General features: G+C 41.9%; 4 protein-coding genes and 1 long non-coding RNA gene across 13 annotated transcripts; 3 read left to right on the top strand and 2 right to left on the bottom strand.

Moving 5' to 3' along the window:
- Positions 1–56: 56 nt before the first annotated feature.
- On the top strand, positions 57–11,953 carry LOC105265843 (probable Rho GTPase-activating protein CG5521). Of its 5 annotated transcripts, none has more exons than XM_011303598.1 (13): positions 57–709; positions 1,342–1,452; positions 1,545–1,562; positions 1,883–3,245; positions 3,369–3,850; positions 3,961–4,092; positions 4,651–4,890; positions 5,493–6,361; positions 7,281–7,337; positions 7,514–9,384; positions 9,512–9,648; positions 9,849–9,977; positions 10,648–11,953. In XM_011303598.1, the coding sequence occupies exons 1-13, from the start codon at positions 604–606 to the stop codon at positions 10,812–10,814; spliced, it is 5,682 nt and encodes a 1,893-aa protein (XP_011301900.1). In that variant the 5' UTR covers positions 57–603; the 3' UTR covers positions 10,815–11,953. The 5 variants fall into 5 exon arrangements, with proteins under 5 accessions (XP_011301900.1, XP_011301903.1, XP_011301902.1 ...); XM_011303601.1 differs by having other exon boundaries at positions 9,849–10,028; positions 10,648–10,734; XM_011303600.1 differs by lacking the exon at positions 7,281–7,337.
- On the bottom strand, positions 703–3,144 carry LOC105265842 (uncharacterized). Its single transcript, XR_892107.1, has 3 exons — positions 3,070–3,144; positions 1,521–1,615; positions 703–1,439 (listed from the first exon to the last, which is right to left on the bottom strand). It is a non-coding gene; the product is annotated as an uncharacterized lncRNA (long non-coding RNA).
- A 188-nt stretch (positions 11,954–12,141) lies between the features above and the next one.
- Positions 12,142–17,396, top strand: LOC105265844 (uncharacterized). Of its 3 annotated transcripts, XM_011303603.1 has the most exons (8): positions 12,142–12,424; positions 12,541–12,572; positions 12,714–12,784; positions 13,609–13,672; positions 13,751–13,866; positions 14,114–14,674; positions 15,323–16,233; positions 16,365–17,396. In XM_011303603.1, exons 3-8 carry the CDS (start codon positions 12,740–12,742, stop codon positions 16,957–16,959), a joined length of 2,292 nt encoding a protein of 763 aa, XP_011301905.1. In that variant the 5' UTR covers positions 12,142–12,424; positions 12,541–12,572; positions 12,714–12,739; the 3' UTR covers positions 16,960–17,396. The 3 variants fall into 3 exon arrangements, with proteins under 3 accessions (XP_011301905.1, XP_011301906.1, XP_011301907.1); XM_011303604.1 differs by lacking the exon at positions 12,541–12,572; XM_011303605.1 differs by lacking the exons at positions 12,142–12,424; positions 12,541–12,572; positions 12,714–12,784 and adding an exon at positions 12,806–13,031.
- A 294-nt stretch (positions 17,397–17,690) lies between these two features.
- beta-Man (beta-mannosidase) lies at positions 17,691–21,405 on the top strand. Of its 2 annotated transcripts, XM_011303607.1 has the most exons (5): positions 17,691–17,845; positions 17,952–18,344; positions 18,526–19,574; positions 19,709–20,546; positions 20,638–21,405. In XM_011303607.1, the coding sequence occupies exons 2-5, from the start codon at positions 17,967–17,969 to the stop codon at positions 21,136–21,138; spliced, it is 2,766 nt and encodes a 921-aa protein (XP_011301909.1). In that variant the 5' UTR covers positions 17,691–17,845; positions 17,952–17,966; the 3' UTR covers positions 21,139–21,405. The 2 variants fall into 2 exon arrangements, with proteins under 2 accessions (XP_011301909.1, XP_011301908.1); XM_011303606.1 differs by having other exon boundaries at positions 17,691–18,344.
- A 383-nt stretch (positions 21,406–21,788) lies between these two features.
- On the bottom strand, positions 21,789–25,041 carry LOC105265847 (transmembrane protein 245). 2 transcript variants are annotated; one of them, XM_011303609.1, is made up of 4 exons: positions 22,787–25,041; positions 22,616–22,633; positions 22,247–22,549; positions 21,789–22,148 (listed from the first exon to the last, which is right to left on the bottom strand). In XM_011303609.1, the coding sequence occupies exons 1-4, from the start codon at positions 24,904–24,906 to the stop codon at positions 21,935–21,937; spliced, it is 2,655 nt and encodes an 884-aa protein (XP_011301911.1). In that variant the 5' UTR covers positions 24,907–25,041; the 3' UTR covers positions 21,789–21,934. The 2 variants fall into 2 exon arrangements, with proteins under 2 accessions (XP_011301911.1, XP_011301912.1); XM_011303610.1 differs by lacking the exon at positions 22,616–22,633.
- Between the last annotated feature and the right edge of the window lie 644 nt (positions 25,042–25,685).

Genomic DNA, 25,685 nt, shown 5'->3' on the forward strand with positions numbered 1-25,685 from the left:
ATCTCCAAATTTGGATTTTAATCCCTACATTTCCCTCAAAGTCAACTCAAAAGTGCATTAATAATCAAAGAATTAATTGACAATAAATTGTCTTCCAAATCCATAGGACCCATTCCTCCATTACCAGCAGTAGAGCATATCCACGTAAACAAAAAAAATTCAAAAACAGAGAAGAACCCCTGGAAATAGACAAGTCTGAATTGTCGTAGATTAAAACTAATCCACCCCTGGGCCCCATTTTTTCTTCAGCCCCAGGAGAATCTGCAGAATCCCCTGAAGACCCGAAGGAGTCAAAACGACGAATAATCCCTCCAGAAAATAAAAAAAATCCACACAAACTCAGACCTCCAAGATGGCGTCTGTCACGTACATCTGATCGGGAGGTGTGAGTCCCCCTCTCATTCTAACACACAACCCAATGGTGACTGTAACGGGATTTTTTCAGTGGTTAAATCATCATTCATTTCCCATCAGCGTAAATGTCTCCCTAATCCCCAGAAGAAGTTGTCAAAGGGTTTGAGTGCCACATGAGGAATGACTGGCGCGGGCTCGATGAATTTGGATGTCATCGGAGCCGCCGGCGGCGCGCACTAAATCATCACAATGTTCAGCAAGAAACTTCATGTAGACGTGAAGAAGTCGACGCTGAAAATCCAGGATGTCAAGAAGGACAGTGCAACGAGATTCAAGCATCTGAAGATCGTCCTAGGTGAGTTCACAGCTGATTCCAGAGAATTGGATTGTCGTGGCCCTTGACGCCCCCAGGGGCACCTGTCAACCTGTCAATTCACTTGTCCAAACAACCGAGTTATTGTTCGTTTGCCAATAGTTTGTTTTACCTTGGGACTATTCATTTATTGTGTCAAATGGGAGTGGAGGTGTTGCCTGTCATCCTACGCACATTTTATGCACATTTTTTGAGGATTAGTCGACAGGTTCTCCGTGTTGAACAATTTCACTTCTCGGAAACACTCGTTTTCTTTTAATGATGGAAATTCTGGGGCATGAATATTCATAACATGGAACATGCAGAGGAATTCTTAAATTAAATTGCACCTCGATTTTTCTTTTGAAAAATTATTAGAGAATAATTAAATTAGTTGGATGTCTCCGTTTGGAAGGATAAATTGAGGTTTTCCAGTAGTTGAAACGTTTTGAGATTTTTGTTTAAAAGGAATTTTTGCTGCTTTGCATGGAGTGCAATCAGAATAATTGTGGTGATGATAAGTCTTATCTGAAACCACATGGCGAGTCTGGAGTCTCGTATCACACAAATAATAGCTCGACTGTTATGTGTGTCGATTTACCTCGGAAATTGTTAGGATTTCGTGGGTTTTTCAGAAAATGTCGACACGGACGAGGCCAAGGGCTTCTTCGAGGGCAACTTCAGTCATGTTTACTTTATCCTGTATGACTGCTTCGTTACTGCGGAGGCCAATCTTCGACAGAGAGGTAATTCAATTTTTTATTGTATTTTCTCGATAGAATGAAAAAACTAACAGATTATTATTATTACTTACCCATTTTCGTGCTGTCGATACCAGAACTATCCTTCCATCTCGGTAAGTCAATTTGCTCGAATGTGTAAACGAGTAATTAGAGGATTTTTTTTCATCTAAAATGGTTTTAGTCAGTATTACATAATGCATGACCTTCTGCCACGCCAAAAATTTTCACTTCAAGAGAAAAATTATTGTATTGATTATTGTTACTCAATTTGTTTTGTAAAATGTTTTCATCATCACTAATTTTCCATTGTTATGACTTTCGATTTTATTTTTTATATTTTGGGTGTTGAAAATTTGATTTTTATTGAAGTAATTTCCTAGTAGAGTAATTTTTTAAAATAATGGAGAGAGAAACACAGTAACCCCTTTTCCAGTGCACAAAGCGCACCGTGAGGAGCTCGAACAGGTTCTCCAGCTGCTGGAGAAGGTGCTGACACTCCTCCCCGAATTATTGAACCGTCGATGGCAATGCCACAGCCTAGCTCGAATCCTCCACAAGCTACTTCACCCGGGAAACAGCTGGAAGCTGCGTCGCCAGGCTCTGCGCTACTTCATCCTGTGGTACCAAGCCCTGGGTGAGAATGCACCAGAGCACATTCACCAGATGTTCGCCTCCCTGGTCCCAGGTTTTCCTCCAGCACCAGCCTCGAGTCGCCCTGAGCGTCGCAAGCCCCCGAATCCGCCAAACCAGGAGGAAAAGGAGAAACGAGAGTTCTTCGACACTCAGCACGTCACCTCGATCTTCCACTGCAATAATTCCCAGCAGGGGCCAGTGACTCAGCCCAACGGTACCCCATTGTTACCTGTCCAGAGTGGTGAAAAACCCCTGGACAACGAGACCCTCCGTTTCTTCGAGGCCCTTTTAGAGTTCATGGTTACCCAGGTAGTGAAGGTTGAGTGGAGGGACAAGCATCCACGTCAGCACAAGTGTTTTCAATTTCTCTTGGAACGATTCAAAGCGACTTATCTGAGATATATCTGTCCAGAATTCGATGACACATTTTCTTTGTACAAACCCTCCCTGGAGTTGCCAACAATGAGACAGCAGTCGCCAAATTCTCAGAGTAATTATACCCTCTGCAAAGTGGCCCTCATAAAGTGGCTAGCGAGCTTCACCCACGTCACCAAGAAGGACACCTTTATCAACCCTCAAACAACACCCAACGAGGAACACGACGAGTCCAAAAGGATTTCGATAAATCAAAGTGTCGACTCCAATTCATTATCTCCAGATATTCAGGACTCACAGCCTGACGATGGCCAAGCGGCTGTTCTTCTAGTTCGAGAGGTGCTCTATGCAAGCAGAGACAATGTGAATTTTGTTCATGAAATTTATCGACAGGCTTTTCTCTTGGACTTCACTCACGCGGGGGCCATTCGAAAGGCCATTGCTGTCTACAAGGACTGGGTGCAGATGAATGAGATTCCTCCCTTTATGCTGGAGCCCCTGGAGAGTCACAAGGATAAGGAAGAGGAGCTCGTGAGGAGGGAGGAGAATGATAAGAGTGACAAGAGTCCTTCTGACAGCTGGAGACAGGGGAGGCTGAGAAATGATTCGTACCTGGGAGCCATCCACAGGGAGAATCTCTTCGTCCGGGCCGGATTGCAGAGTGTACTTCAAATTTTTATCACTCAGGCGTCCAATGTTTTTTTTCTGGAGAACTCTGGGGGTCTGGCAAGTGCTGCTCTCCTGGAGGAGCAGATTGACAGCTGCAAGAGAGTCCTCAATGTCTATAGGTGAATCACTCGAAAAATTAAATGATATCTCTAATTAAAGCCGAATCTAAATACTATCAGTTGAATTACTATTAATTACTGAGTGCTAATATCTCTTGAATAATAATTTTTTCATAATTTCAGGTACGTGGTGATGCACGCCAGATTAGAACCGAGCACTTGGGATCAGCTGCTGAGGGTTCTTCTGCAAATTACGTCACTAGTCCTTGGGGATAAATCCTCCAGGCGAAAACAACATGAGAGTATTGGAGGAAAATTAGCTCCTGCTATCTTTCAGACTCTGATCGTCACCTGGATCAAGGCCAATCTTAATGTAGTTATTCTTACACAACTCTGGGACGAGTTCCTCGAGGTGCTGACTAGTCTCACCCAGTGGGAGGAGCTCATCAGGGAATGGGCCAAAACTCTGGATACTCTGACGAGGGTATTGGCAAGACATGTTTATGGCCTGGACCTTAATGATTTACCCCTAGACCGACTCAGTGAACAGAAGAGCAAGAAAAGAAGAGGTGTGGGATGCAGGACTGCTTCGGCGAGTAATGTTCAAAGCCCCAGGAGGGGCAGCATCGACAGGGAGACCAGTACCATCAAGGAACATGTGCCAGGTGACGAGAGCTCTTTATTATATATTATTTAATTTTTATACGATCTTTGTGAAGAAGAAAGAGTTTAAAAAAAAATTCAGACTGTCCCATTAATAAAAAATTATTTACAGACCATCCGTCTCGAGAGTTCCGAAAGCACCGACCACTGCCACGCAGCGTGAGTGACAACAACATCTATAGCCTGAAGAATCGTACAAAACTTCAAAAAACTCGAGCACAAGTCACTCACTTCGAGATCCCAGGTAAATCACTCAGTACCTTGAGTAATCACTAATCCATTAGCAGCCGATGAAAATTTAACTCGATTCTCATTAGCAAAAACAACAACCCATTCCCCATATAATAAAAACTGTTAAACTCATTAAGACCATCGCCAGGTTTATTTATACACTATTTGTCCGTTTGACTGAATTTTTTTTTCTGCTGCACAATTCTGCGACACTGACGATATAAATAGCCCTTTCGCTGTTGTGGTCTTGCTTGAATATCTCGATCAATTCGAGATATTTGATTACCAAATCAATTCACGTACTAATTATGTAAATATTCCTGATTAATTAGTCATTGATTTCACTCGATTGGAGCCATTTAACAATCAGTACCTGAGATTTAAAATCTGGGGTAGAATGGATGATCTGTAATTGTCGAGATGGGATTGAATTTTTCCAAGTCTTATTGTCTGGATAAATTAATAAAATGTCCATTCTGCCCCACATCGTCAGGAACTAATGACTCGTTCATACCGAGTGAATCCTCGGTGTCATTCACTCTCATGTATCAATCCATTTCATCGCGTGCAGCACTTCCCATCTCGATTGAAAGAGATATGGCCAAACTGGTGAACAACAGTGTCACGAGTACAACGACAGCTGGAAGGAGGAGAACTCTCACTGGGAGACGTGCCAAGTCATTGGACAGTGTCGTTGTTCCTGACAGTGAACCTGCAACCCCTCGCTGTCCATCACCAACACCGAGCAGTGGTGTTGACTCCAACAAGGACAGTCCCATTCAGATCGAGAATATTGATGGAAGCAGCATTGGTATGTTACGAATAACACTCCATTAATCCAGAGAGAAGGTTCTATTTATTTTTACATCGTTCTGTGAGTCCTCGTTTCCGTTTATCGTTTGATTGTCATTATGAATTGCTTGTGCTTCGTATCGAGTGCTGTCTTAGTTGCTTCTGACGAGTTATTACTAACTAGTTTTCGTGAGTATTCTCTGAGAAACCAACGGGTTCTTCCATACACTGAGGAGATAAATTACTTCTGCCAAGTCAGTTTCATTGCTCAAGTAAAATATCTCGATGCTATTAAAGACTGATTAATTATTAATCTTTCTGATTTTTTCATTCAAATTTTCGAATTTTCTTTTTTGAGTTGTTGAGTTCTTTTATTTGTGACTATTCCAGTTCTTCAGGTATATCTTCCATGTTTAGTGGATTTTATTGGATATCTTTGAAATTATTGAATTATAAAAATAATTATCACAGGAAACGTTCCCAATAAGTTTATGAATAAATAAACATTTCTCTATTTGAGGATAATTTTTTTTTATGAGGCAGGCATTGTTCTAATTTAAAAAATTTTATAAATTCTGGTTCTAAACGAAAATATCTCCCTGACGCGATGAATTTTTGCAGACACAAGTGATGCATCAGAAAGGCGTTCAGTGATGGCAGGTGGAAACGTTCGAGGTTGGCTGCCAGATGTGGCAGTGGTCCTGTGGAGGCGAATGCTGTCAGCCCTGGGTGACGTGAACAACATTGAGGACCCAGTGCTCCACGGTCAAGTGATGGAGTACCTGGTGCAGTTGACACAGACCCTGATAAAAATTCGAATGAATCAGGGTGTCTCAGGGGACAACCAGGCAACACCTCCAGCCCCAGAGTTGATTCCACCCTTAACAGTGATAGCCCCCTGGTGTTTCAAGGCAATTCAACTGCCCCCTCGCTACGAAGTGGGAAAACTCGCAGCCTATCGTCTAATTTGTCTCTTGACAGTTCAACCTCTCGACATAAATCTCCCCAAGGCCCATTTAACTCTCTTCTATCGAGCTGTCCATAACGGAATCACCAGTAACGACACCAAAGTCATTCATGCCCTCATAAAATACACTGGCCCTCGATTCTTCAGTCTCAAACTGCCAGGATCTAGTCTGTTGATCCTGGATTATATCCACGCTGCCAACAGTATCCTGGGGAGTCAGGATATCGAGGCACCGAGGACAGAGGCTGTATCAATTCTGGGATCACTGCTGTCTCTGCCGATATCTGGGGGTAAATTTCCTGTCTTTCAACCTAACTCCAATGAGATCGAGACCATCATGTGCCCTGATGCCAAGGAATTGACCCTCAATATTCTCATGAGGAGCTGCAGGAGGGAACCAACTGGTGTTGCCAGGTGTATTGCACTCTCCAGCATCGCGATGTTCGCTTATGGAGAACTCTGCCACAAGACACAACACCCAAAAGTACCTGAGGCTGTCACTGTTCTGCTTCAGGCTCTCAGGGTGAGTTCCCAAAATTTTATCCTTCGTTTTGGGGATCGGATTGATTTATTATATATTCTTTTGTGTTTTCTTAAAGCCTTCTTTATTATTCTCTCTATTGGGTTTATTATTCGTACCAAGTGCAAAAATAATTTTTATTTTAATAATTAATTTTTGAGGCTAATTACGTTTTTCGAATGATAAAAATGTAGATATGAACGGTTTTTAGGTCAACGTTGCTCAATTTCTCGATTGGTTTGTGGTATTTTCTATTCTTTCATATCCTTTTTGATATTCAAATATTCCCATATTATTCTTCAGTCATCCAATTTAATTATGATCGAAATTGATTGTTGAAGTGGAATAGGAAAATATGAATTACAGTAGAATCTCATTCTAGTCGCATGTCTCCTCAATTTTTTTTGCGTATCTTTCGGTTCCCCTACACTACTCTCCGGAGCTGCAAGATGTAAAAAATCCGTTGTTTCGGGAAGGGATTGAATTCCATGAAAAATAAAAAATGAATTTCTCTCCTATGCAAATTTTCTATGAAAAAAACATAATTTTATAGTCGCAGCGAGTACGTAGCGCAACGAGAGTCTACTGTAATGAGAATGCTCCAGCACTTGATTAATTTCATCCTTCTTCTATTTTCAATTATGCATTGGAGTGCACTGGGTTTTATCACTGTAATATAGAGTTCTCTACGTTCTACTTAAAAAAAATTTTCTTTATTCATTCGCCTCTTCATAGCAAAAATTCTTGGCTAATAATAAATGTAGTCCCTGAATCCATTTAAAATGATGGATTATGTACTCTGTATTTCTTCATCTAAATTAAGAATATCTAGTAATTGAATGACTCGTAAGCTTTGGCCCTTCGTAGAGTAGTTCGTACAATAATTTGGGGATAAGTACCACTCATTTGCTTGGCTTGGCAGAGGGCACACAGGGCTGGAAGGCGACGGGACCGGTTCCATGCACTATTCCCGTACAAGGTAGTCTCACCTCTAGCACCAAAATTGTGATGTTCATTTCCAATTGTTGCATCATGCTGCTTCTGTCGTTGTTCTTGGTGCTCCCTGGTGTTTAATGCTTCTTCCATTAATACAGATTGTCCATGTCATTCATTAATCCCTGAAATCATTATCGTGATACCTTGGGGTTTTTCTAGGCAACTCATCCCTCAGTGGCTCAGGTCGCCTGTGATTCACTGATTCTTCTGTGTGACAAAGCAGACGTTTTATTGGAGGTCTGTCCAAGGGTTCCATACAAAATAATTCAGATTCTCTCTGAAACCCTGGACACGATGACAGTCCGTGAGCGTCGGAGTGCCCTGACAACGTCAATGCTCTTCTGCTTGGGTGAATGGGCGATGCATCTCGGCCCCAAAGTTCTCTCTACAACATTCCAGGGTAAACCTCTCCTCCTGACGATCTTCACAGTGCTCGACAATATAATGCAGAATAAATCCGACAAGTTGATCCATGACCTGTCACGTCACTCTCGCCACCAGAGTGACGATCAGGAGGACTTCGACCAGGACATCACGATTGACGACTTGGGAAAGGAAACCAATAACTCTCCACGATCCTCCAACGCCCAGAGTGTGCAATTAGCAGCGAAAATGGTAACAATGCACCTTGTGAATCACCTGGGTCATTTTCCCATGGGAATAGGAGCGGCTCGTCTCTCCTCGACAGTAGTAGAACTAGACGATGTTCCAGGAATAGACGGTGACGAATTATCATCAGCGATATTTCACGCTCCAAACATCCAACTCTTGATGCTCTCAAATTCCATTATAATGTCGTTAGTGGAGTTGCAGGCACTGGAGCCAACAGAGGGTCTGGTTACAGCTCCCTCGATAGTTCGAGTGCTGCTTCGAGATCTGGCTGGAAAAGCAGCCTGGGACTGCTCAATCCTCTATCGTCAGCAGGAGGAGAGAGAGGACAGGGATCAGAAAGATGTGAGAGCCACAACGACTTCCCTGGACCTTCAGGAGGACAACGACTCCCTTAATCGCGTGAGCCATCCCCCGAGGCATTTGACAAGGCCCAGAGAACCCACGATCCTCCCAACGTTCGCCAATGCTGCCAGTGACATGGACAATCTCGATGACCTCCTCAATTACATCGGCCACACCTCCCCAGAGGTTCTCACCAACCCAGAGCTCCCTCTCAATGCCCCAGCTAATGCTCCTCCAGTCAACTGCATGGAGCACGAAACCATAACAGCAATTATCAATCAGAGAAACACCTCCAGGGAGTACGTCAACAACTGGAGTCATCACGTCAGCATGAGGGCAACTCCAGCTGTTCCACCACCTTCGAGACCACCTCCAGCCCCTTTCCATCATTGCAGACTCCTATTCTCTCATCTGGGTCTGTCAGGATGGGAGCAACGGAGGAGATTGCACCTGCTGTCGAAGAACGAGAAGTTGCTGAGGGAACTCAGGAATCTCGATGGCCAGAGGTCCAGGGAAACCCACAAAATGGCTGTTATCTATGTGGGACAGGGGCAGGAGGACAAGAACTCTATCCTGGGGAATGTCAATGGGAGCAAGGAGTACGAATCTTTCGTCGCTAGACTCGCCTGGGAGGTGGAACTGGAAAGTCACACTGGGTTTATGGGGGGTCTAGTTCCTGGAAAGGCCAGTGGAACCACTGCCCCATATTTTGCCACTTCCTTCGTGGAGATCCTGTTCCATGTGGCCACGAGGATGCCCTCTGATAGCCCTGAGAGCCTTCTGCAGAAAACTAGACATCTGGGGAATGACGAGGTTCACGTCGTGTGGTCGGAGCACTGGAGGGATTACCGGAGGGATATCATTCCTACTGAGTTCTGTGATGTGTTGATTGTTATTTATCCTCTGCCGAATAAATTGTACAGGGTGCAGATCGCCAGGAAGCAGGAGATTCCGTTCTTCGGGCCACTCTTTGATGAGAGCATTGTCGAAGATTGTGTCCTCCCTGGACTCGTCAGGGCGACTGCACTCGCTGCCAGTAGAGCGAAGAGGTCTACTCTGTCGTTGTATCAGCATTAGTGAGTTTAAAATTTAATTTTTTTTCTTCATTCTAACATTTTTTTGTTCGTGTCGCTCTCTTTTTATTTAATACTCATTACAATGCGGTTCAACTACAATTACATATTCTTTAATTTTCTCTATTAGCTACGAAGAAAGGAATCGTTCCATTGATACAGTAATGAGAAATCACAAGGAGTCAACTACATTCGAGGAATTCGCTGCCAATGTTTACGCACCTGTTCAACCCATCAGTCCATTCAGTGGAGGATCATCCGTCACTGGTATTTCTCTTTCCAATATGATTCATTTAGTCCACGATTGAGTTTCACTCTAATTTATCTCAGCAATTGAATCTCAAATTAGAAATGTAAAATTGCAGAAAAATTGGGCATTTCAAATTGACCTGTATTTAAATCTCAGTGCAACTAGATTAATTAAATTTATAGATCAATTCGATGGAAATTTTCCTGGATATTTTCAGGGTCGATTGCAAGTGTTCAGTCAACAGCATCATCGAATCTAGCTGCAGCCCTTCTGGACTCTCATCACGGTCGTCCCAGTCTTCGAAATAATTCAGCCTCGAGTGGTGTAGATAATCGCACGAACAGAGGTGACTAATTCAGACCACTAATCCCCATCCACCCTGTTAAAGGTCCAACAAGTTAGTACCAATTAGAAATCAATATATTATTATTCAAAGCAGATCGAAGAGCAACTCCGATTCGACCTGTAAGACAATCGAATGATTAATAATTATCCCTCAGTAATTATAACTATTATAATTATTGAAGATAATTCAATAATTATTCAGATCGGACGCCGCAGAAAAAAACTAATACTCCAGACATTTTTTCACAAATTTAATCAAATATCCAATAAAATATCTGAAGTATCAAGTTTGCCTCACGTTCCCTTGTCATTTCAACTTGAATCATTTTGCCTCTTCTTTACGAAATGCTTTCAGCAACTTCAGTCTCTCTCATGTTCTCAGCCTCCCCATCTTCAATCTCTACAATTTCAAATCATCAAACTACTGGAAGCTTCTTCATCGTTTAAAAGAAGACTATTATGAGTCGAGCAGCTGATTATTAAAGTCATCTCCTTATCCTTTCAAGTTCTGCTAATTCACAAATTACTCATTAAAAAAATCATCTGCATCTCAGAAATTGGATAAACGGACGATGGAGTTGATCTAAATTTTAATAATCTGTGATTGTTGAAACTCATAGTAATTTTCTCTTGATGGGCAGGATTGAAATGATAATAATTTTTTCGTTCAGCCTCTGATGGGAGCAGAGTTTGGTTCAGTGCAGACACTCAGGATAGTCCAGCACTTCACGGTATATCCCCTCGGCCCTTGAAGAAGATGTCTTTCAAAACGGGCCCAAAACACCGAAGCAGCAGTACTCAACAGTCGACGCCACCAGACAGTCCGAGATACAAATGAAATCTCAATTATTCTCTGTACATCGGCGTTTTCTGTTTTCCGTCCCTTAGGTTTAATTCAGTTTTATCTTTTTCTATCACTATTTACAGATTTGTTGACATCTGTTCGTTTCGAATAATTTATTATGACACCAAGTGAATTATCGTCTTGAAACAATGAGGGATTTTTCGAGTTGAGAGCTATTCGCGAGACAATTACAAAGTTCCAACAATGAAAATTGAATATTATTTCTAATGTTTTAGATTTCAAAAGAAAATCATGAAAATTCGAGTTTTTGTTCGATGGAATTTATGGGAAAACGTATCGAGAATATGATATTTTATAATATCAGTTGATGAATGGACGATTTTCTGATAAACTAATTACTTTCAGAGGTACTTTCAAGAGAATGAACTTCAGTTGAACCAAAAATAGAGCATGAAACATTCCTTAATGAGTTTTTCTCAATGGGAATTGACGTAGCACTGTAAAACCGTAATTTTTACGTGTTTCAATGAAGTAATTGAGGTCAGTTGAATTTTTATCACTTGGAGACTAGACTTTATCGATACTTAGGCATTAACCGGATGATTGAATTAATTAGGTGGACATAATTACATTTAAAACTGAAAAAAGAAACAGGATGAGAGAAATAAGTGTTAATCATGGCCAAAGCAGCATTATTTTTTCACTAATTAGCCGACTAGATGACGAGTGAGAGTTCGAGAGAGAAAATATATTGTATGTAATGTACATAAGTCACTGTACGATAAGTGAGGGCCACACCGGGGCGAAGAGAAAAATTAACGAGAGAAAAAAAATCGAGTGAAATTCATTTTTCTTTTTTTTTAACATGAACGAATGGATTTTAACCGCACGATGCGCTTCGATCAAAGTGGAATTATTAATTAATGTCAGCGTGTCTTTAAGTATTAAAAATATCAGGCACACGAGAGATGTTATTTAATGAGAGCAATGGAAAAAAATCGTAACATTGTACTTAATATTTGGAAATACCACTTATCGATTTAACAGGTTAATTGATAATTGAATGGATTAATTGTCCTGGGGGATTATAATATATTTTTCTCATTTATTGTTCGATTATTGAGGTGTCCAGGATTAATTGTATCCTGGGGAAGGCGAGAAATAAATTATTATGAGCAAATGTCAATATAAAATGAATTTTTTATCTACAATTGCTGTGTTGAAAGACAAATTTGAAGAGAATTTTATTTTTTTATTTCTTGAATAGTATTTCAAGTTTATATTTTATATTTTTTATATTAATTGAAATATCCCCTACCGTCTAGGACACAACAGGATTATCGATTACCGACATCCAACTTATCGATAAAGTAACCATAATCTTCAGTGTCACATCAGTGAACATCAGTCCACGATTTTTCACAATTAATCCCCGTGTGCAGTGTTTGTTCCTCGTACGTGGATAAGTTCGATAAAAAATCCTCTGAAAAATCTCGAATTAGTGAGAGACTCTCCTTCAATCCTGAGACCTCGACATTTTTCACTGATTTCTTCTTCGACTCTGAGATCCCTCGAAAAAACAAAAAACTAAATAAATTATCATTTTCATTCACATGCATTTACTTGCATTTACAAGTACTCAGGTAAAAACTATTATCAATTAATTACAATGTTAAGAACAATTGGTCTTAATTATCTGTTGTTCAATTAAATTTTGATTTTACATGTGTATGATTGAGGGAATGAGGGATTATTTTAGGATTTTCTGGGTTGGCTGACGTCAGGATTAAGGTTTGTTCATTCATAAATTATTGTTATCTAATTTTCTCCGTATATTTGTGGAATACTCTCTGATCACCTCAAATTATTTCACCGGTATTCCTCCGAATGTTTATTTACAATTTCAAACGACCTCCCCGTCCTCTAATCCAGCGAAGACTCAACGAAAATTTTGACCAATGGGAGGCAACAATTCTACAATGAAATCCAGCGCTCCACCAATGGTGAGTTGTCTTTATTCCACTAGCAAAGGATAAAACAATAGTCTCGCCCTCTTGCATTTTGTTTGTCAGTTGTTCGTTGCTGCATATCTCTTGTCACCAAATCTGCCCATTAAAATCAACAAAAGCCAGATAACACAATATCACAACAAGTGCACTTATAAACAACCGATACAACGTTTAATCGACGTTGTATTGTTTATTTTTATCTATTTTTATTAAAAAACACGAGATGGACTACGCGGGAAGAGTGAGTATTATCTCCTCGTTTTAGGCTCTTCAATATTTATTTTTCATCGCAATTTAGCAAGGAATTACTCATTATTTAACTGGACAAACCAAAGGTTAACTTGACATCTATGGAATTTAGGTTATCGCTGCTGTTGCATTGACAGAATAATTATTTTTCTCAATGAAATTGACTAATGCTAAACGCATTTGTTTGTGATGCGAATTTAATTGAGCATTTTATGCAGTTTCTTGGAATTTAATTGTCTATTATATTTACATGGCAGAAATGATATTTTCCCCCAGTGTTATTGAAACTCATATTTTTGTCAAATTTTTGTTTAATTAAATAATCAATTCCCCAAAACGACGACTGCTATTAAAAATTCATTAATTAATTGAAGAATTTCGGAAAATTGTCATTTGATTACAAATCTAATCAATTAATTTCACATTCATTTATTCATCTTCATCTTTATAATAAACCGTTTTTTATAAATCAAACACTTTTTCCAAAAATGAGGGAGCTGTTCCTTTTCCTGTACCTATGAATTTTTAAGAACATTTTTTTATAACGAAAATATTTTCATTTTGAACAGATCGGCGCGAAGACGCGTGCCTCAGAGGAGAGTCGAGCTGAAGAGATGAAACGAGAGCTCTCTGGTGAAAATTATCAATTTTCTATTTACATTAAACAATTCCCAGAACGTTGGGTGCTCATAATCATTATTATTTCCACAGCGTTGAATTTATACGAGGGTGGGATGACTATGAAAGAGATGTATCACATGTTAACAGCAGTGAAAGACTCCATGAAGAATCCTGGCGATATGAGTCGTGAAAATTCGATGGCCACGGTAAGTAAAAAAGTTATCACTCCAGGATTTTTTTTTGTAATTCCTCTGCAAGAGGAACAAATTCTTTTACATTCTTCTGTTCTTGCACAAATTTGAAACAACACAACCGTCTGTCGAGCAATTCTATTTAAAAATAATGAATGACTACTGTTTGATTATGTAATGCCGTCTGAAAATTACGATTGCGAGGGAAAAAATGAAAGAATAATCAATGAATTGCGATGTGAAGTCTCAAACAATCTTCCAGGAAATGATATCAACTCCACCAGCAGAGCCCCCGTCCCAAAAGCCAGCGAGATCGAGTCGAGACTCATCCTCCCCAGAGCTAACATCAGCATATTTCTCAACCCGCGTACGACCCACGACGAAAAAGCCAGAGGAAGAGGATTTGGACGATTCCCCAGAGTGCACGAGAATGAGTCCAACTATTGGTGCACTTCACATACTGTCCCCCAGTCCCCCTAGGTTGGGGACCCTAAGCACAGCCCCAGCGGCAGTCCCACCCCTTCAGAGCACAACAAATATCCCGAAAAAAATCCAGAATACTCGGAAGCTGCCGCTGTCGAAAATCGAGATCTGGAAGATCGATCCTCTGGACTGCAAAACTGTGGACGTTCCCTTGAAGAATCTCCAGAGAAACCAAAGCTCAAGGCCTCCCGTGGGCTTTCCCGTGGAGAATAGAGTCCCTCAGATACCCGAGACCATCCGGAGATTCATAGACATGAGTCTGCTGGAGTGCCACAAGTCTCACTACGAGAATCACAAGTACAACTACAGTATCGAGTTCGAGTGGGGGTCACCCATCAAGGTGGGTTCCTCCGAGCAAATAAATAACTCCCGATACAATCGTTGATACCACTGATATCTTCCAATGATGCCAATTTAATTACCCTTTTTTTCATTGATGAAGTAATTAAGTACTATTATCCAATGAAGTTGGACCAATTCCCCTTTCTACGAGGGTTTCACAATTTTTCTAATTACATTTTGGGTGGGTATATGGTAATTAGGGTTATGCCAATTAGTCTCGTGATTCTTGTATTTGCAATATTCAATAATAAAGTTTTTAACTAACAAAATGAGTGTTGGTAATTTAGAGTTATTCAGTAGAAGTTTGTGAAGTGGGGAGAGATGGTTTGACTTTTAGTGGATATTTTTTGGGCTCTGGGTGTCATTTTCAAACAAATTCTCTTGATATTTAAAATGTTTTTCTTATTCATAATTATTTATAAACCAGCAATTTCTTTTTAAAGTCAAATGCTTAAAATTATTGACTTCATATGACAATAGGTATTCATCAATTAATAAAATATAATCATTTTACAATATTGAAATTGTTGAATTATTAATAATTATTGTTATTTAGTCAACATCATGAGAAATTTCAAATCCCATTTCATTAACAAACATTGAATTGAGGAATCCTTTTATCTCTCATCCTGCGACTTCTCCCCAGGTGACAACAGGTCTCTTCAAAGAATCTCCGGACAAGGACTTCAGGTCAGAGCGAGAGATTCAAGAGTTCCGTCCAGGGCTGCGTTCCCGGGATATATCCCCGAAGAAGTCAGATGTCTTTGCATTCAATCAATCTGACGACGACTCAGACGACTTCGAGAGGACACGCAAGCGGCCAAAATCCTCGACCTCTGGTCTGCTGGGTCCAGTGTCAAGTCTCGCAGGTCGTCGTGAACGTGCACTTTTCAAAGCGAACATTTCTCCACCACAAGAGCTTTCAAAAAGTGAAGAAAAGGGCCCGAATTGGGAGGAAAGGCCTCGAGTCGTTCCCTCGAAGAAGCGAACCGTGAAAAACCGAGGACTAGCCACCCCAGAGGTCTCGAGATCCACCCGCGAGGCTTTACAGGAGTTCGAGCCCCAGGAAATTCCTGCTGAGTTATCAAAAACAGCATCTCCTCCCCCAAAGAACTCAGAGGCGGTTGACGTGTACCCCAGACGAATAACTCCCCCCAATCCATCTCGTCCTCGAGGTCCCAAAGGAAAAAAGTTACTCTCAATCCCCCGACTCCTGGGGAGCAGACCACAACTCACTGTGGAGAAGATCCCCAGGAAGAAACCAGAGTCTCTAACTGAGGAGGAGATCGAGTCCTCTGTAATGACTGACGACGAGGATGACGCACCGATCGTCCCCCAGAAGACTAGTAAGAGGTCGGAGGCTGCCCTGGCACTTCTGGAAAGGGCCAGGCAGGAGGATATGACTGAGGAGAGGAGGAGGGTAGAGATGGAGAGGGCCAGGGCGGAACAGGAGGACAGGGAGAAACAGGAGAGGATCAGAAAAAGAATCAGGGAGAACAATGCCCTGATAAAGGTCAAGCAGGAAGAGGCCACATTAGAAAAAGAGAGAAGAGAAAGGTACAATTTAATTCACAATTAATTTTTATCTGAATTGGAGTGAAATTAATCTGTTTATCCTCATAAAATTCTTTAAATTTCTGCAAAATTATTGTATAAATAATTTATGATGACCTTAATATGATGTTCAGGTACAAATTTGGGATGGTCGTAAATATGGGTCGAAGAGTTGAACTCGAAGGAGACTCTGCCAAGAAAAATGTAGAAATTCTCGAATGGGACTCGAACAATCGAGCGACACCGACCGCTGACGAGGTCAGCATGTTCCCAGAGGGCGATGAGGATAACCAGGAGGCACGGGAAGTGCAGTGCCCTATGTGTCAGAAGTACTTTCCTCAGGGACGAGCCATCGAGATTCACGCTGACAGCTGTGCAGATTCCTTTGGGGATGGAGGAGATGTAGTCGATGTCGAAGAGGTCAAGGGGAATCATCCTCCAGGAAGAGGGAGATTCTCCAATCTCTTGGAGTGCATGAGGTGTGGCAAATTCCAGACAAGGGATGGACACGAATTCGATGAACACACTGTGAAATGTTTACGCAATCAAGAGGTCCCAGGTGGAAGTAAAACTGTTCCCATTGAGGTCCCAGACTCTCCCATTCGATCTTTCAAACCTCTCAGTGAAATTCACAACCCTGAGATTGATTATAATGCACAAACGCGAACGAGGAAAGCATCGCCAAAGGGTGGAAATAATCGCAAGAGGAGGAAAATTCTGAAGGGATGAAGATCCTGGGGTACAGACAAAAAATTCGAGTCTTCCTTCACGTACTGTTGAATTGAATGGATCCCAAAGCTCTTGCAAAGTCTAGCGTGACAACAGCATTTGAAAATTTAATGGTAAAACGTGAGAGTACATTTGAAAGGTCATGAGTGAAGAGTACAGTGGTTGGTAGATTGAAGCAACACCTTGATGCCTTAGAAACATTAAAATGTTCAGTGGTGGACGAATTTATAGTTTTTCAAACTTCTAGTACTATAGCCGAGTCATTGTCCATACAAATACTTTTTATTTTGTTTACTTTTTGTACGCAACTATTGTTTATCCAACAGGGAAAAAGCATTCTAGCAAAAAATATTGAATGGATATCCGTTGATTCCACATTTTGGCTGAATAACAGATTGCGTTATTTGGGTTTTAATAAAGTTGAGAGGTTGTGATTATTTTCGATTTTCATTTGTTAGAATTACCTCAACTTTCATTTTGTTTATTTATTCCATTGTTGATATCTAATGATTTAATCTGATAACAATAAAACGTGGAGCGACCCAGCCGGCGGCAATTTTAAGAAGTAATTCTTAAGAGTCCATCGACTGACAGCTTCTCCTGTTGTCAAGTCATTCGAAGTTATCAATTCAAAGTCGTCAGGGTCAGATTACTTATCCGTCCGTGGTGAAGTGGGGGAAACTGATATAAGGAGAATCACCGCAACATCGGCTTCAGTTAGAATTAGGCTCTAGCGAATCCAAACTACCATTTCAACAAAATAAACTCCTGAAAATTGCCAAATAACTATCCCCTGAATTTTCCTAAAATATCTCGAAAACCAAGAGAGATATTGAAATTTTCATAATCAACTTTTATGTAGAGCTACCTGAGCTCTGGAAAAAAGGTTATTACGAGAATCTCGCTATCTCCCTCGGTTTCCGAGGAATGCCCAAAAAACACTTGCAACCCAACTGACTTCGTTTTACCACTTCAATTCAATTATCTGATAGCACTTACGAGTCGCAATGAGACTCAGTCTAGCAATTATTCTGAGCATTGTGCTGAGCACTCGAGCAGATACCCTAGATATTTGGCAAGGAGTGGTGGGGAATAAGTACTTCACCCTGAAGGTCCCTGGAGACACGTACCAGGCCTATGGAGCAAATGGAGCCAATGATCCTCTTCATGGGGATAACGACGTGAATTACAGATGGATTGGAAACTCTTCGTCATACCTGAGAAATATATTTCTTGTGGATGAGTCTCAGTTCGCTGCAGATCGAGTTCTCCTGGTGTTTCAAGGTGTCGATACATTTGCCAAAATTTCGTTGAATGATCATGAACTCGGCAACACTTCGAATATGCACCTGCGATATGTCTACGACGTAAAGGACTACCTCAAGGTCAGTATGCAAATAATAAAGTGAAAAAAAATGATTTGAATGAAAAAATGATCCCATGATTTTTCCAATTAAAAAATTAATAATAAGAACAATAATAATAATAATTCGCCTCTGAATGAATGGATTTGAATAATCAAAATGTTCAATTGTTGATGGAAAAATTTGAAAAATGAATTTGCAGTTCCCCGAGCAGAACAAGATATCCATAACATTTGATTCCCCGGTGAAAGTAGCAGAAGCTCTTTACAACAATCAAAGCAAAAGTTACCCAGTCTACCCAAAATGTGTGCCCTCATCGTACAACGGGGAATGTCACGTGAATCATATACGAAAGATGCAGGCGAGTTTCTCCTGGGACTGGGGCCCAGCATTCCCAGGTTCAGGATTGTGGAGCATCCCCGAGCTGATGGCCTTCAACGACTCCACCATCCTTGACACAACAGCAGACGTGGAGTTGATAAAAGATCATCACTGGCAAGTGAGGGTGACAGTGACCCTGATGAATGCCCCCAGCAGTGCCTCAAAGCCATTGACAGGAGTCCTGACGACCAGAGTGATCCACAAAGATACTACGTGGAATTATAAAACCAAGAAGTACGATCCTGAGGAGAGCTACGAAAACAGCACAAGCTTCACCTTCACGAACAACGAGAAGACCTCCACGTTGTCATTAATAATATTAATTCCAGAGGCCGAGGTCTCCAGGTGGTGGCCAAACGGTTACGGAGATCAGTCCCTCTACACCGTGAATACCACCCTGAGGACATCGAGGCATTATGAGCACAAAACCCAGAGGATTGGTTTCAGGACTGTGGAATTGGTCCAGAAACCCTTGGAGAAAGGCTTGAGTTTCTACTTTAGGGTGAACAGCGTGGACATCTTTGCAAAAGGTACTAACATTATTCCTATCAGCATCCTGGCTGAGAGGACAGGAAATAAAACAGTCAGAGGGCTCCTTCTGAGGTACATGCAGGAGACCAACCAGAATATGGTGCGTGTCTGGGGTGGAGGCATCTACGAGATCGATCATTTCTACGATATGGCTGATGAGTATGGCATAATGGTCTGGCAGGATTTCATGTTCGCGTGTGCAATGTATCCCACTACTCGGGAATTTTTAGAGTCTGTGAGGACAGAGGTGAAACAGAATGTTTTGAGATTGAAGAATCATCCCTCTGTGGTACTCTGGGCAGGGAATAACGAGAACGAAGCTGCTTTGTATGGAAATTGGTGAGCAATTTTCACCAAAAGCTTTGTCCTATTATTCTCATTATTTACACTATAGTCTCTGCTCTGCTCGAATTCTAATATAATCTAGAGTTACTAAATCCTTGAATCCGTACAATAACTCGCCACATCCTCAGGTATGGAACCGGCAAGGACGAGGTGTACAGGAACGACTACATAAAACTGTACGTCGACCTAATCAAGAAAGAAGTGGAGGCAAATGACAAGACGAGGCCCTTCCTGGTATCGAGTCCAACGAATGGTGACTACAGTGCAAATAACGGATGGGTGGAGACGGATCCTTACTCCAATCTCTACGGAGATATTCATTACTACAATTACGTGTTCAATGGATGGAACATAAATACGTACAAACGTCCGAGGTTTGCCTCTGAGTACGGCTTCCAGTCGCTGCCTTCCATCAAGACATTGAGATCTGGCTGCCAAAATCCAGAGAATGATCTCGTGAGGGGCTCCGATTTTCTGCAGCATCGACAGCACCTCCCAGGTGGCGATGGCATCATGTTGTACCAGATTAAACTCAATCTTAACGTTCCAGACACCAACGATTCCCTCAGGGACTTAGAGAGCTACATTTATCTCAGTCAGATTAATCAGGCTGTTGCTGTCAAAGTGCAGACAGAGAGTTACCGACAGGCGAAAAGCACAGTCAATGAGATGGGGGAGGGAAGGACTATGGGGGCTCTTTATTGGCAATTGAATGATGTCTGGCAGGCCCCATCCTGGTCCTCCATCGACGTCGATGGCAGATGGAAGATACTCCACAATTATGCAAAGGATTTCTTCGCACCTGTCATTGTCACACCCAGAGTTACTCTCGATCAACTAAAGATATTCATTGTCTCCGATTTGCTCCTGCCAATTGTCAATTGTTCTGTGGAGATCAGGTTCCACAGGATTTGGAGTGAATCCATGCCCCAGGTTTACGCCAAGCAACTGGAGAGCGTCACTGTCGTACGTTTCATTTGAGAATAATTTTTGGAATCATTGCAGGAATGAACGGTTTTTTAATAGTTTATTTAATCGTTTATTTCTATAATTTCAGCCTCCAAATTCTGCCATTGAGCTTTCGACTTTGAGTCTGGAGGGAATCCTGGCAGAGGCGTCCTGTGGTTCGACGTTCCAGGAGGCAAAGAAAAAGTGCATAATTGAATTAATCCTCCGGGATTCCTCCAATCAGCAACTAGCACCTCCGAATTACGTCTACCCAGGCCCTCCCAAGGATTACGATCTTCCAGCTTGTGATCTTTATGCTGCCATTAGTAGGTATCCCTCATTCAATCTTCCGGAACATCTACGGCAGTACTACGACGGTTACGAGGTCACAATCACCAGCGGATGTACTCAGTTATTCGTCTGGTTCGATGGGAATGGATTCTACACTGGTAAATTCTCTGAAAATGGATTTCATCTGTTGGAGGGATCGAAGAAGATTTTTTTCCTGGAGAATCGTATGATGCAGCCTGAAATCCAGGGCATCACGGTCACAACATTGGGGTCCATTTATGCCACTCCAAAACCCAGAATGGAATTCTATTTCAACTGAACAAAAATTTATTAACAACTCTCTTCAATTTTTCAAATATTTTTTTATATTTTAATGAGAGAAGAGGAATTTACCAATTATCACGCAGAATTAATTTGTGCTACTGGTTGTCTCTAAATAAATTTCTTGTAATTACTTAATGAGTAAAACTTACAGTGGAAAGTACGTGTCGTAATGTAAGTAAATCTCCAGGGCAATCAACATAACAAAGAGCACGAAAATAGCACCGATCAATGTATAAACCCAATTAAACATTTTTAACAATTTTTCATTACGATTTTCGAGGTTTTATTTCATTGTTTTACATTGTGCATGTCGTTGCATCGACGAGTAGAAACTTAGAAAAAATCACATGTTAATTTTGGCATCTGTCAAGCGAAATGTGACGGAGACAAACGAACGCTAGTTATATTATTATTTAAGCCAGAATATGAGAGAATCAATTAAAAAATTCATCACATTACTCCGTACAACGAAATACTAAAACTGCTAACAATAATTTGTTAAGAGAAATAATTTTTAATTTCGTTTCTCTGGAATATATTTTTAATTGAAATTTTATAATTTCTCTTGTGATTTTTTTTTAATTCATCCTCTCTCGAGAGCTCTGCTTTTATCGATAAATCTTAATAGTCAATTATGAATATATTAAACATCTGGATTAACTTACAATTGACTAGTTTCAAGAGTCGAAACAGTTCGATAAATTGCTTTATCACTATAAATTATTACTGTACACAGCGCACGGAAGCACGAGAGCATCAGGACGGCATGAATTCTCTAAATTCGCTTGAATTCAGGGAGAAACTGGTGGCTCAGCCTCCAGCTGATCAATCTGCGTCTTCAGGGAGTGTAAGGTCTCCTCAGAGACCGATTGCATGTACTTTCGACTGAGATTTATCGCCACCATGATACAACACAGCAGGAGTGGCCCAAAAATCGCTCCCTCGACTCCCAAACAAAAAATCCCACCAGCGATTGATAATCCTGTCAAGTACGGATGTCCACCCCTGCAATTAATGATACAAGAATGACGTGTGAATCTAGAACTAGAACTGCTTCCACGTTCGAAGAAAAATCCAGCTAATTCGTTGAAAGAATCTCTTACCCTTTGATTTCTTTGTAGAAGTCTGTGATGACGATGTTGCAAGGCAAAAAGTGAAATACAAAAAAGATAACAGCGATCATGGGACCTCGAGTGAACCAGAGTTCGAGGGTAGCAGGTAAACAGGCGAAGTAAGCATCGAGAAAAGGCACTGCTGCTAGAACAGTGGCGAATACTGAGGGAAGATAGACTATCTTCACTTGGAAAAGATTGTGGATGAACCAAGTCCACATGCCGAAGAATGAAGCGAGTTTGAAAGTCGCTGCGAAAACTGCGATTACAGCCTCCTGAAGGGCAATAGCGAATCTGCAACAGGGACATAATGAAAATTAGAAAAAATCATAGATTTTTTTACTGCTCTCATGCACGTACCCTCCCAAAAAATCCTTGCTGCTTTCGTTAATGAAACAGACCAAATAAAAATATTGTTATTAATAAATTGCAGAGGACAAATTTTAAAGCAGTAACAAGCTCAACTGATCGAAACTATTTTTAGAATAATAGATTCAATGAATTAATTAATTAGATGTCTTCTGGAATCACCTGTAGCAGCTGATCGGACTGAATACTGCAATGAGTTCAATGGGTTTATAAGTCTTGCCACTACTGGATAGCAGATAGAACAAAGTCGTAAAAAAGACGACAGTACTGAGTGTAAAATTGAGAAGAGCAGATCCGCTCATGAAGACGATATACATGAGTTCAGTGAGAACACTGACGAGAACCGACATGTTCCCTTTGACAATTCCCCAGACTGAGTCGAGGACCTGCATGAGAATTCCGACATTCTCCTTCGCAAAATTCTGAATGCCCGTCATGTTAAAGATCTGGGTGGGTATTTTTCCAAAGCTCTCCTTGATGCTCTCCCAGGCAGTCAAAGCAGCTTCGACATCGACAGTGGGTCCAATCATCCCAGGATCTTCGTTCGACATCATCCAGGCCTGATAAAGCCTGTCCCACAGCTCGAGAACTTTTTTCTCCAGGGCCTCAGCCTTCGTTGGCTCCAGATCCTTGACGAGGCCCTTGATCCCATCGGAAATGGCAGATCTGCCATAAGTGTAAGCATTATCCAGGACAGAATTAACAGACTCCTCCCACTGCTCCGGAACCCAGTCAATATCCGGATTATTCACCAGGGATGAATTGAGAATCTCTCCAGTGACTTGAATGAGATGCAGTCCCTCTCCATAAATCTGGACAGTGATAAAAATCGTTGCAGAGAACGTGAAGACAATGAGTGCGAAGATAACAGCAATCGTTGCAACAGCATCGACAGATCCTTTGAGAATGTCCCTGAGGCCTTTATCAACGATCAGATAAACTCTGTAGAGTCCTCTGACGTGTGCAGGAACGAGTGCCTGCTGTCGCTGACTGGACCAGGCCTTGATGAACTCTACGAGCCTCTTCATCTGACCTTGGAGGTACCTCCAGAAGCCCGATCTACTTCCCAGGAGCTTCAGGAAGTACCAGACAATGGGAAGAGTGAGAATCCCCAGGATCCACTTGTGCTTCCACAGGAGCATTCCCCCGCAGGCGTATATCGCCCCGTACATGTATTTATCAGTGTCAACCTCGTCCTCAGGAGCGTCCAGAGACATCCTGAGTTCAGTCCTGAGTTTTCTCAAGAAATACCTCTCTCGAACAGTGACTCGGGCATTGGGAAAGCTCGAGGATCGTCCTGATAATCTTGTTGTTCTAAATTTATCAGAATCAGCATCGAGGGAGAGCGATTTCGCCGAGAGCCTCTGAGGTCGTGGTGAGGGCTCCTTGATCTGCTCTGGGGTGAGTTTTGGGGTAGACGTTGATTCAGGGAATGTGTCAGTTCCCTCGTCACGTTCCTCGGAGGATTTCACCTCCTGGGGGGCTTCTTCACCTGCCAGGGCTACTTGCACTGCCTCTGCAAATGTCAGGGGCTTGTCCTGGGCATCCTTCGTTTCCATGATCAGGATAACTTCGTACGTGAAGCCCACGATGAAGAGGGTCTGCAGGGCAATGAAGACGGGGACCTCGTAGACACCCAGAATGTTTGAGATGTAGAGACTGAGAATTAACCAGAGAATAATCGAGAAGTAATTGAATTGCTGGGCATTCCTCGGGGTCCAGTACACGTACACCGCTGAGAGATACCCCAGGATCAGACTCGAGATTATGTAGATGTTGCAGGTGGTGATGAACGTCGAGGTCAGGCCCATCACCAGCTGCATCAGCCTCCAGATCAGACACAGGAGGATTCCAGGGGTGTACCAGTAGATCATTATTATTCCAGAGATTATTCCCAGGAGAACACCCACGTAGTTCAGACGTTGGTGCAGAAAATTTCCAATTGTATTGGAGATTCTGTCGGTTATCCTGATGGGGAGCATTGCAAGGTCTACCAGCAAGGGCTCGTGAGAATTCTCTGTCTCTGTGAACCAGGACTGAACTGATGTGGTTATGTACAGCTTGAAGGGGAATAGGACACTTCCACAGAGAAGGGCCCAGATCAAGGGCTTCACGAATGGGTGGAGAATGAGATAGAGACCGTAGGTTGCAGCACAGGTGAGGAATAGCACCAAAAGGGCCACTGCATTGTAGATTCCTTGCTTCAGGGCTTTCTCATGACCCACTGAGAAGCCTGACAACACGTTCAGAAGATTGTCCATTGGTGTTCGGGGGCCCTCCATTTTTTTATTCAGGGGCACATCTTTCAGGGAATGCACAACAGCACAAAATAGCACTTGGAGATTGGAATTGGTCGGCCTTCTGTAGGTTAAATATAAATGGTGAGCAATGATGAGCACTTGAAAAATGGTTTTACATTTTCCCACCACTACTTGGGAAAGTAGTGGGGAGGAACAAAGAGGATTGATTGAAGTAGAGGCCCTCCCTTTCTTGGGGTGCACTACTACCAAAGAGGATTGACCAAAGTAGAGGCTCAATTCTGGGGGTTGCGTGATTGCACTGTTTTTTTTAAGAGAGAATTATTTATTAGGTTCAGAATTTTCGCAATTATCTTATCTCGTCAAATTGAAATTGCCCGCGGTGTGCGTACGCATGCACGGTGTGCGTGCGTCTGCACGGTCTTCTGTGCGCATGCGCGGAGTATCGCCTGGCGACCCCCCCCACTCGAGCGCTACCTCCAAAGCCCCGTCATTTTGAGTGGGGAGTCAGTCGTTCGGCGGCAGTGCGTGGAACGGTCGGTTGTGTATCGCGTAGTGAAAATTCGTTAACATCGGGGTCCCAGTAAGTGCAGAAAACCGGCGCCGCCTGTGAACATTGAAAATACAATGTGCGGGACTCAGTGCAAGTGATTTTGTGATGTGAAATAATTTTTTAAACAGTTTATCAGAGCATTTTTAGTGATTGAGATTTTTCCTTTGTTACACTGAACTTCGGTATTGCCGAACGGCCGCCCGGCGTCATTGTGTTTACAAAAATTCCTTTGTCCGTTTCTCGGAATTGT

This window comes from Fopius arisanus, unplaced genomic scaffold (genome assembly GCF_000806365.1).
Source record: "Fopius arisanus strain USDA-PBARC FA_bdor unplaced genomic scaffold, ASM80636v1 scaffold00032, whole genome shotgun sequence".
Taxonomy (NCBI): Eukaryota; Metazoa; Arthropoda; class Insecta; order Hymenoptera; family Braconidae; genus Fopius; species Fopius arisanus.

What these genes read in the sequence shown, in the direction of transcription:
- LOC105265843 (XM_011303598.1), top strand. Translation starts at nt 604, where the DNA reads ATGTTCAGCAAGAAACTTCATGTAGACGTGAAGAAGTCGACGCTGAAA. An exon ending in AGAGTCCTCAATGTCTATAG is followed by an intron (nt 3,246 to 3,368) that starts GTGAATCACTCG and finishes TCATAATTTCAG; the next exon opens with GTACGTGGTGATGCACGCCA. An exon ending in CTGTCGTTGTATCAGCATTA is followed by an intron (nt 9,385 to 9,511) that starts GTGAGTTTAAAA and finishes TTTCTCTATTAG; the next exon opens with CTACGAAGAAAGGAATCGTT.
- LOC105265844 (XM_011303603.1), top strand. Translation starts at nt 12,740, where the DNA reads ATGGGAGGCAACAATTCTACAATGAAATCCAGCGCTCCACCAATG. An exon ending in AATCCAGCGCTCCACCAATG is followed by an intron (nt 12,785 to 13,608) that starts GTGAGTTGTCTT and finishes CATTTTGAACAG; the next exon opens with ATCGGCGCGAAGACGCGTGC. An exon ending in GATGAAACGAGAGCTCTCTG is followed by an intron (nt 13,673 to 13,750) that starts GTGAAAATTATC and finishes TTATTTCCACAG; the next exon opens with CGTTGAATTTATACGAGGGT.
- beta-Man (XM_011303606.1), top strand. Translation starts at nt 17,967, where the DNA reads ATGAGACTCAGTCTAGCAATTATTCTGAGCATTGTGCTGAGCACTCGA. An exon ending in GCTGCTTTGTATGGAAATTG is followed by an intron (nt 19,575 to 19,708) that starts GTGAGCAATTTT and finishes CCACATCCTCAG; the next exon opens with GTATGGAACCGGCAAGGACG. An exon ending in AACTGGAGAGCGTCACTGTC is followed by an intron (nt 20,547 to 20,637) that starts GTACGTTTCATT and finishes CTATAATTTCAG; the next exon opens with CCTCCAAATTCTGCCATTGA.
- LOC105265847 (XM_011303609.1), bottom strand. Translation starts at nt 24,906, where the DNA reads ATGGAGGGCCCCCGAACACCAATGGACAATCTTCTGAACGTGTTGTCA. An exon ending in TTCTACAAAGAAATCAAAGG is followed by an intron (nt 22,149 to 22,246) that starts GTAAGAGATTCT and finishes CATTAATTGCAG; the next exon opens with GGGTGGACATCCGTACTTGA.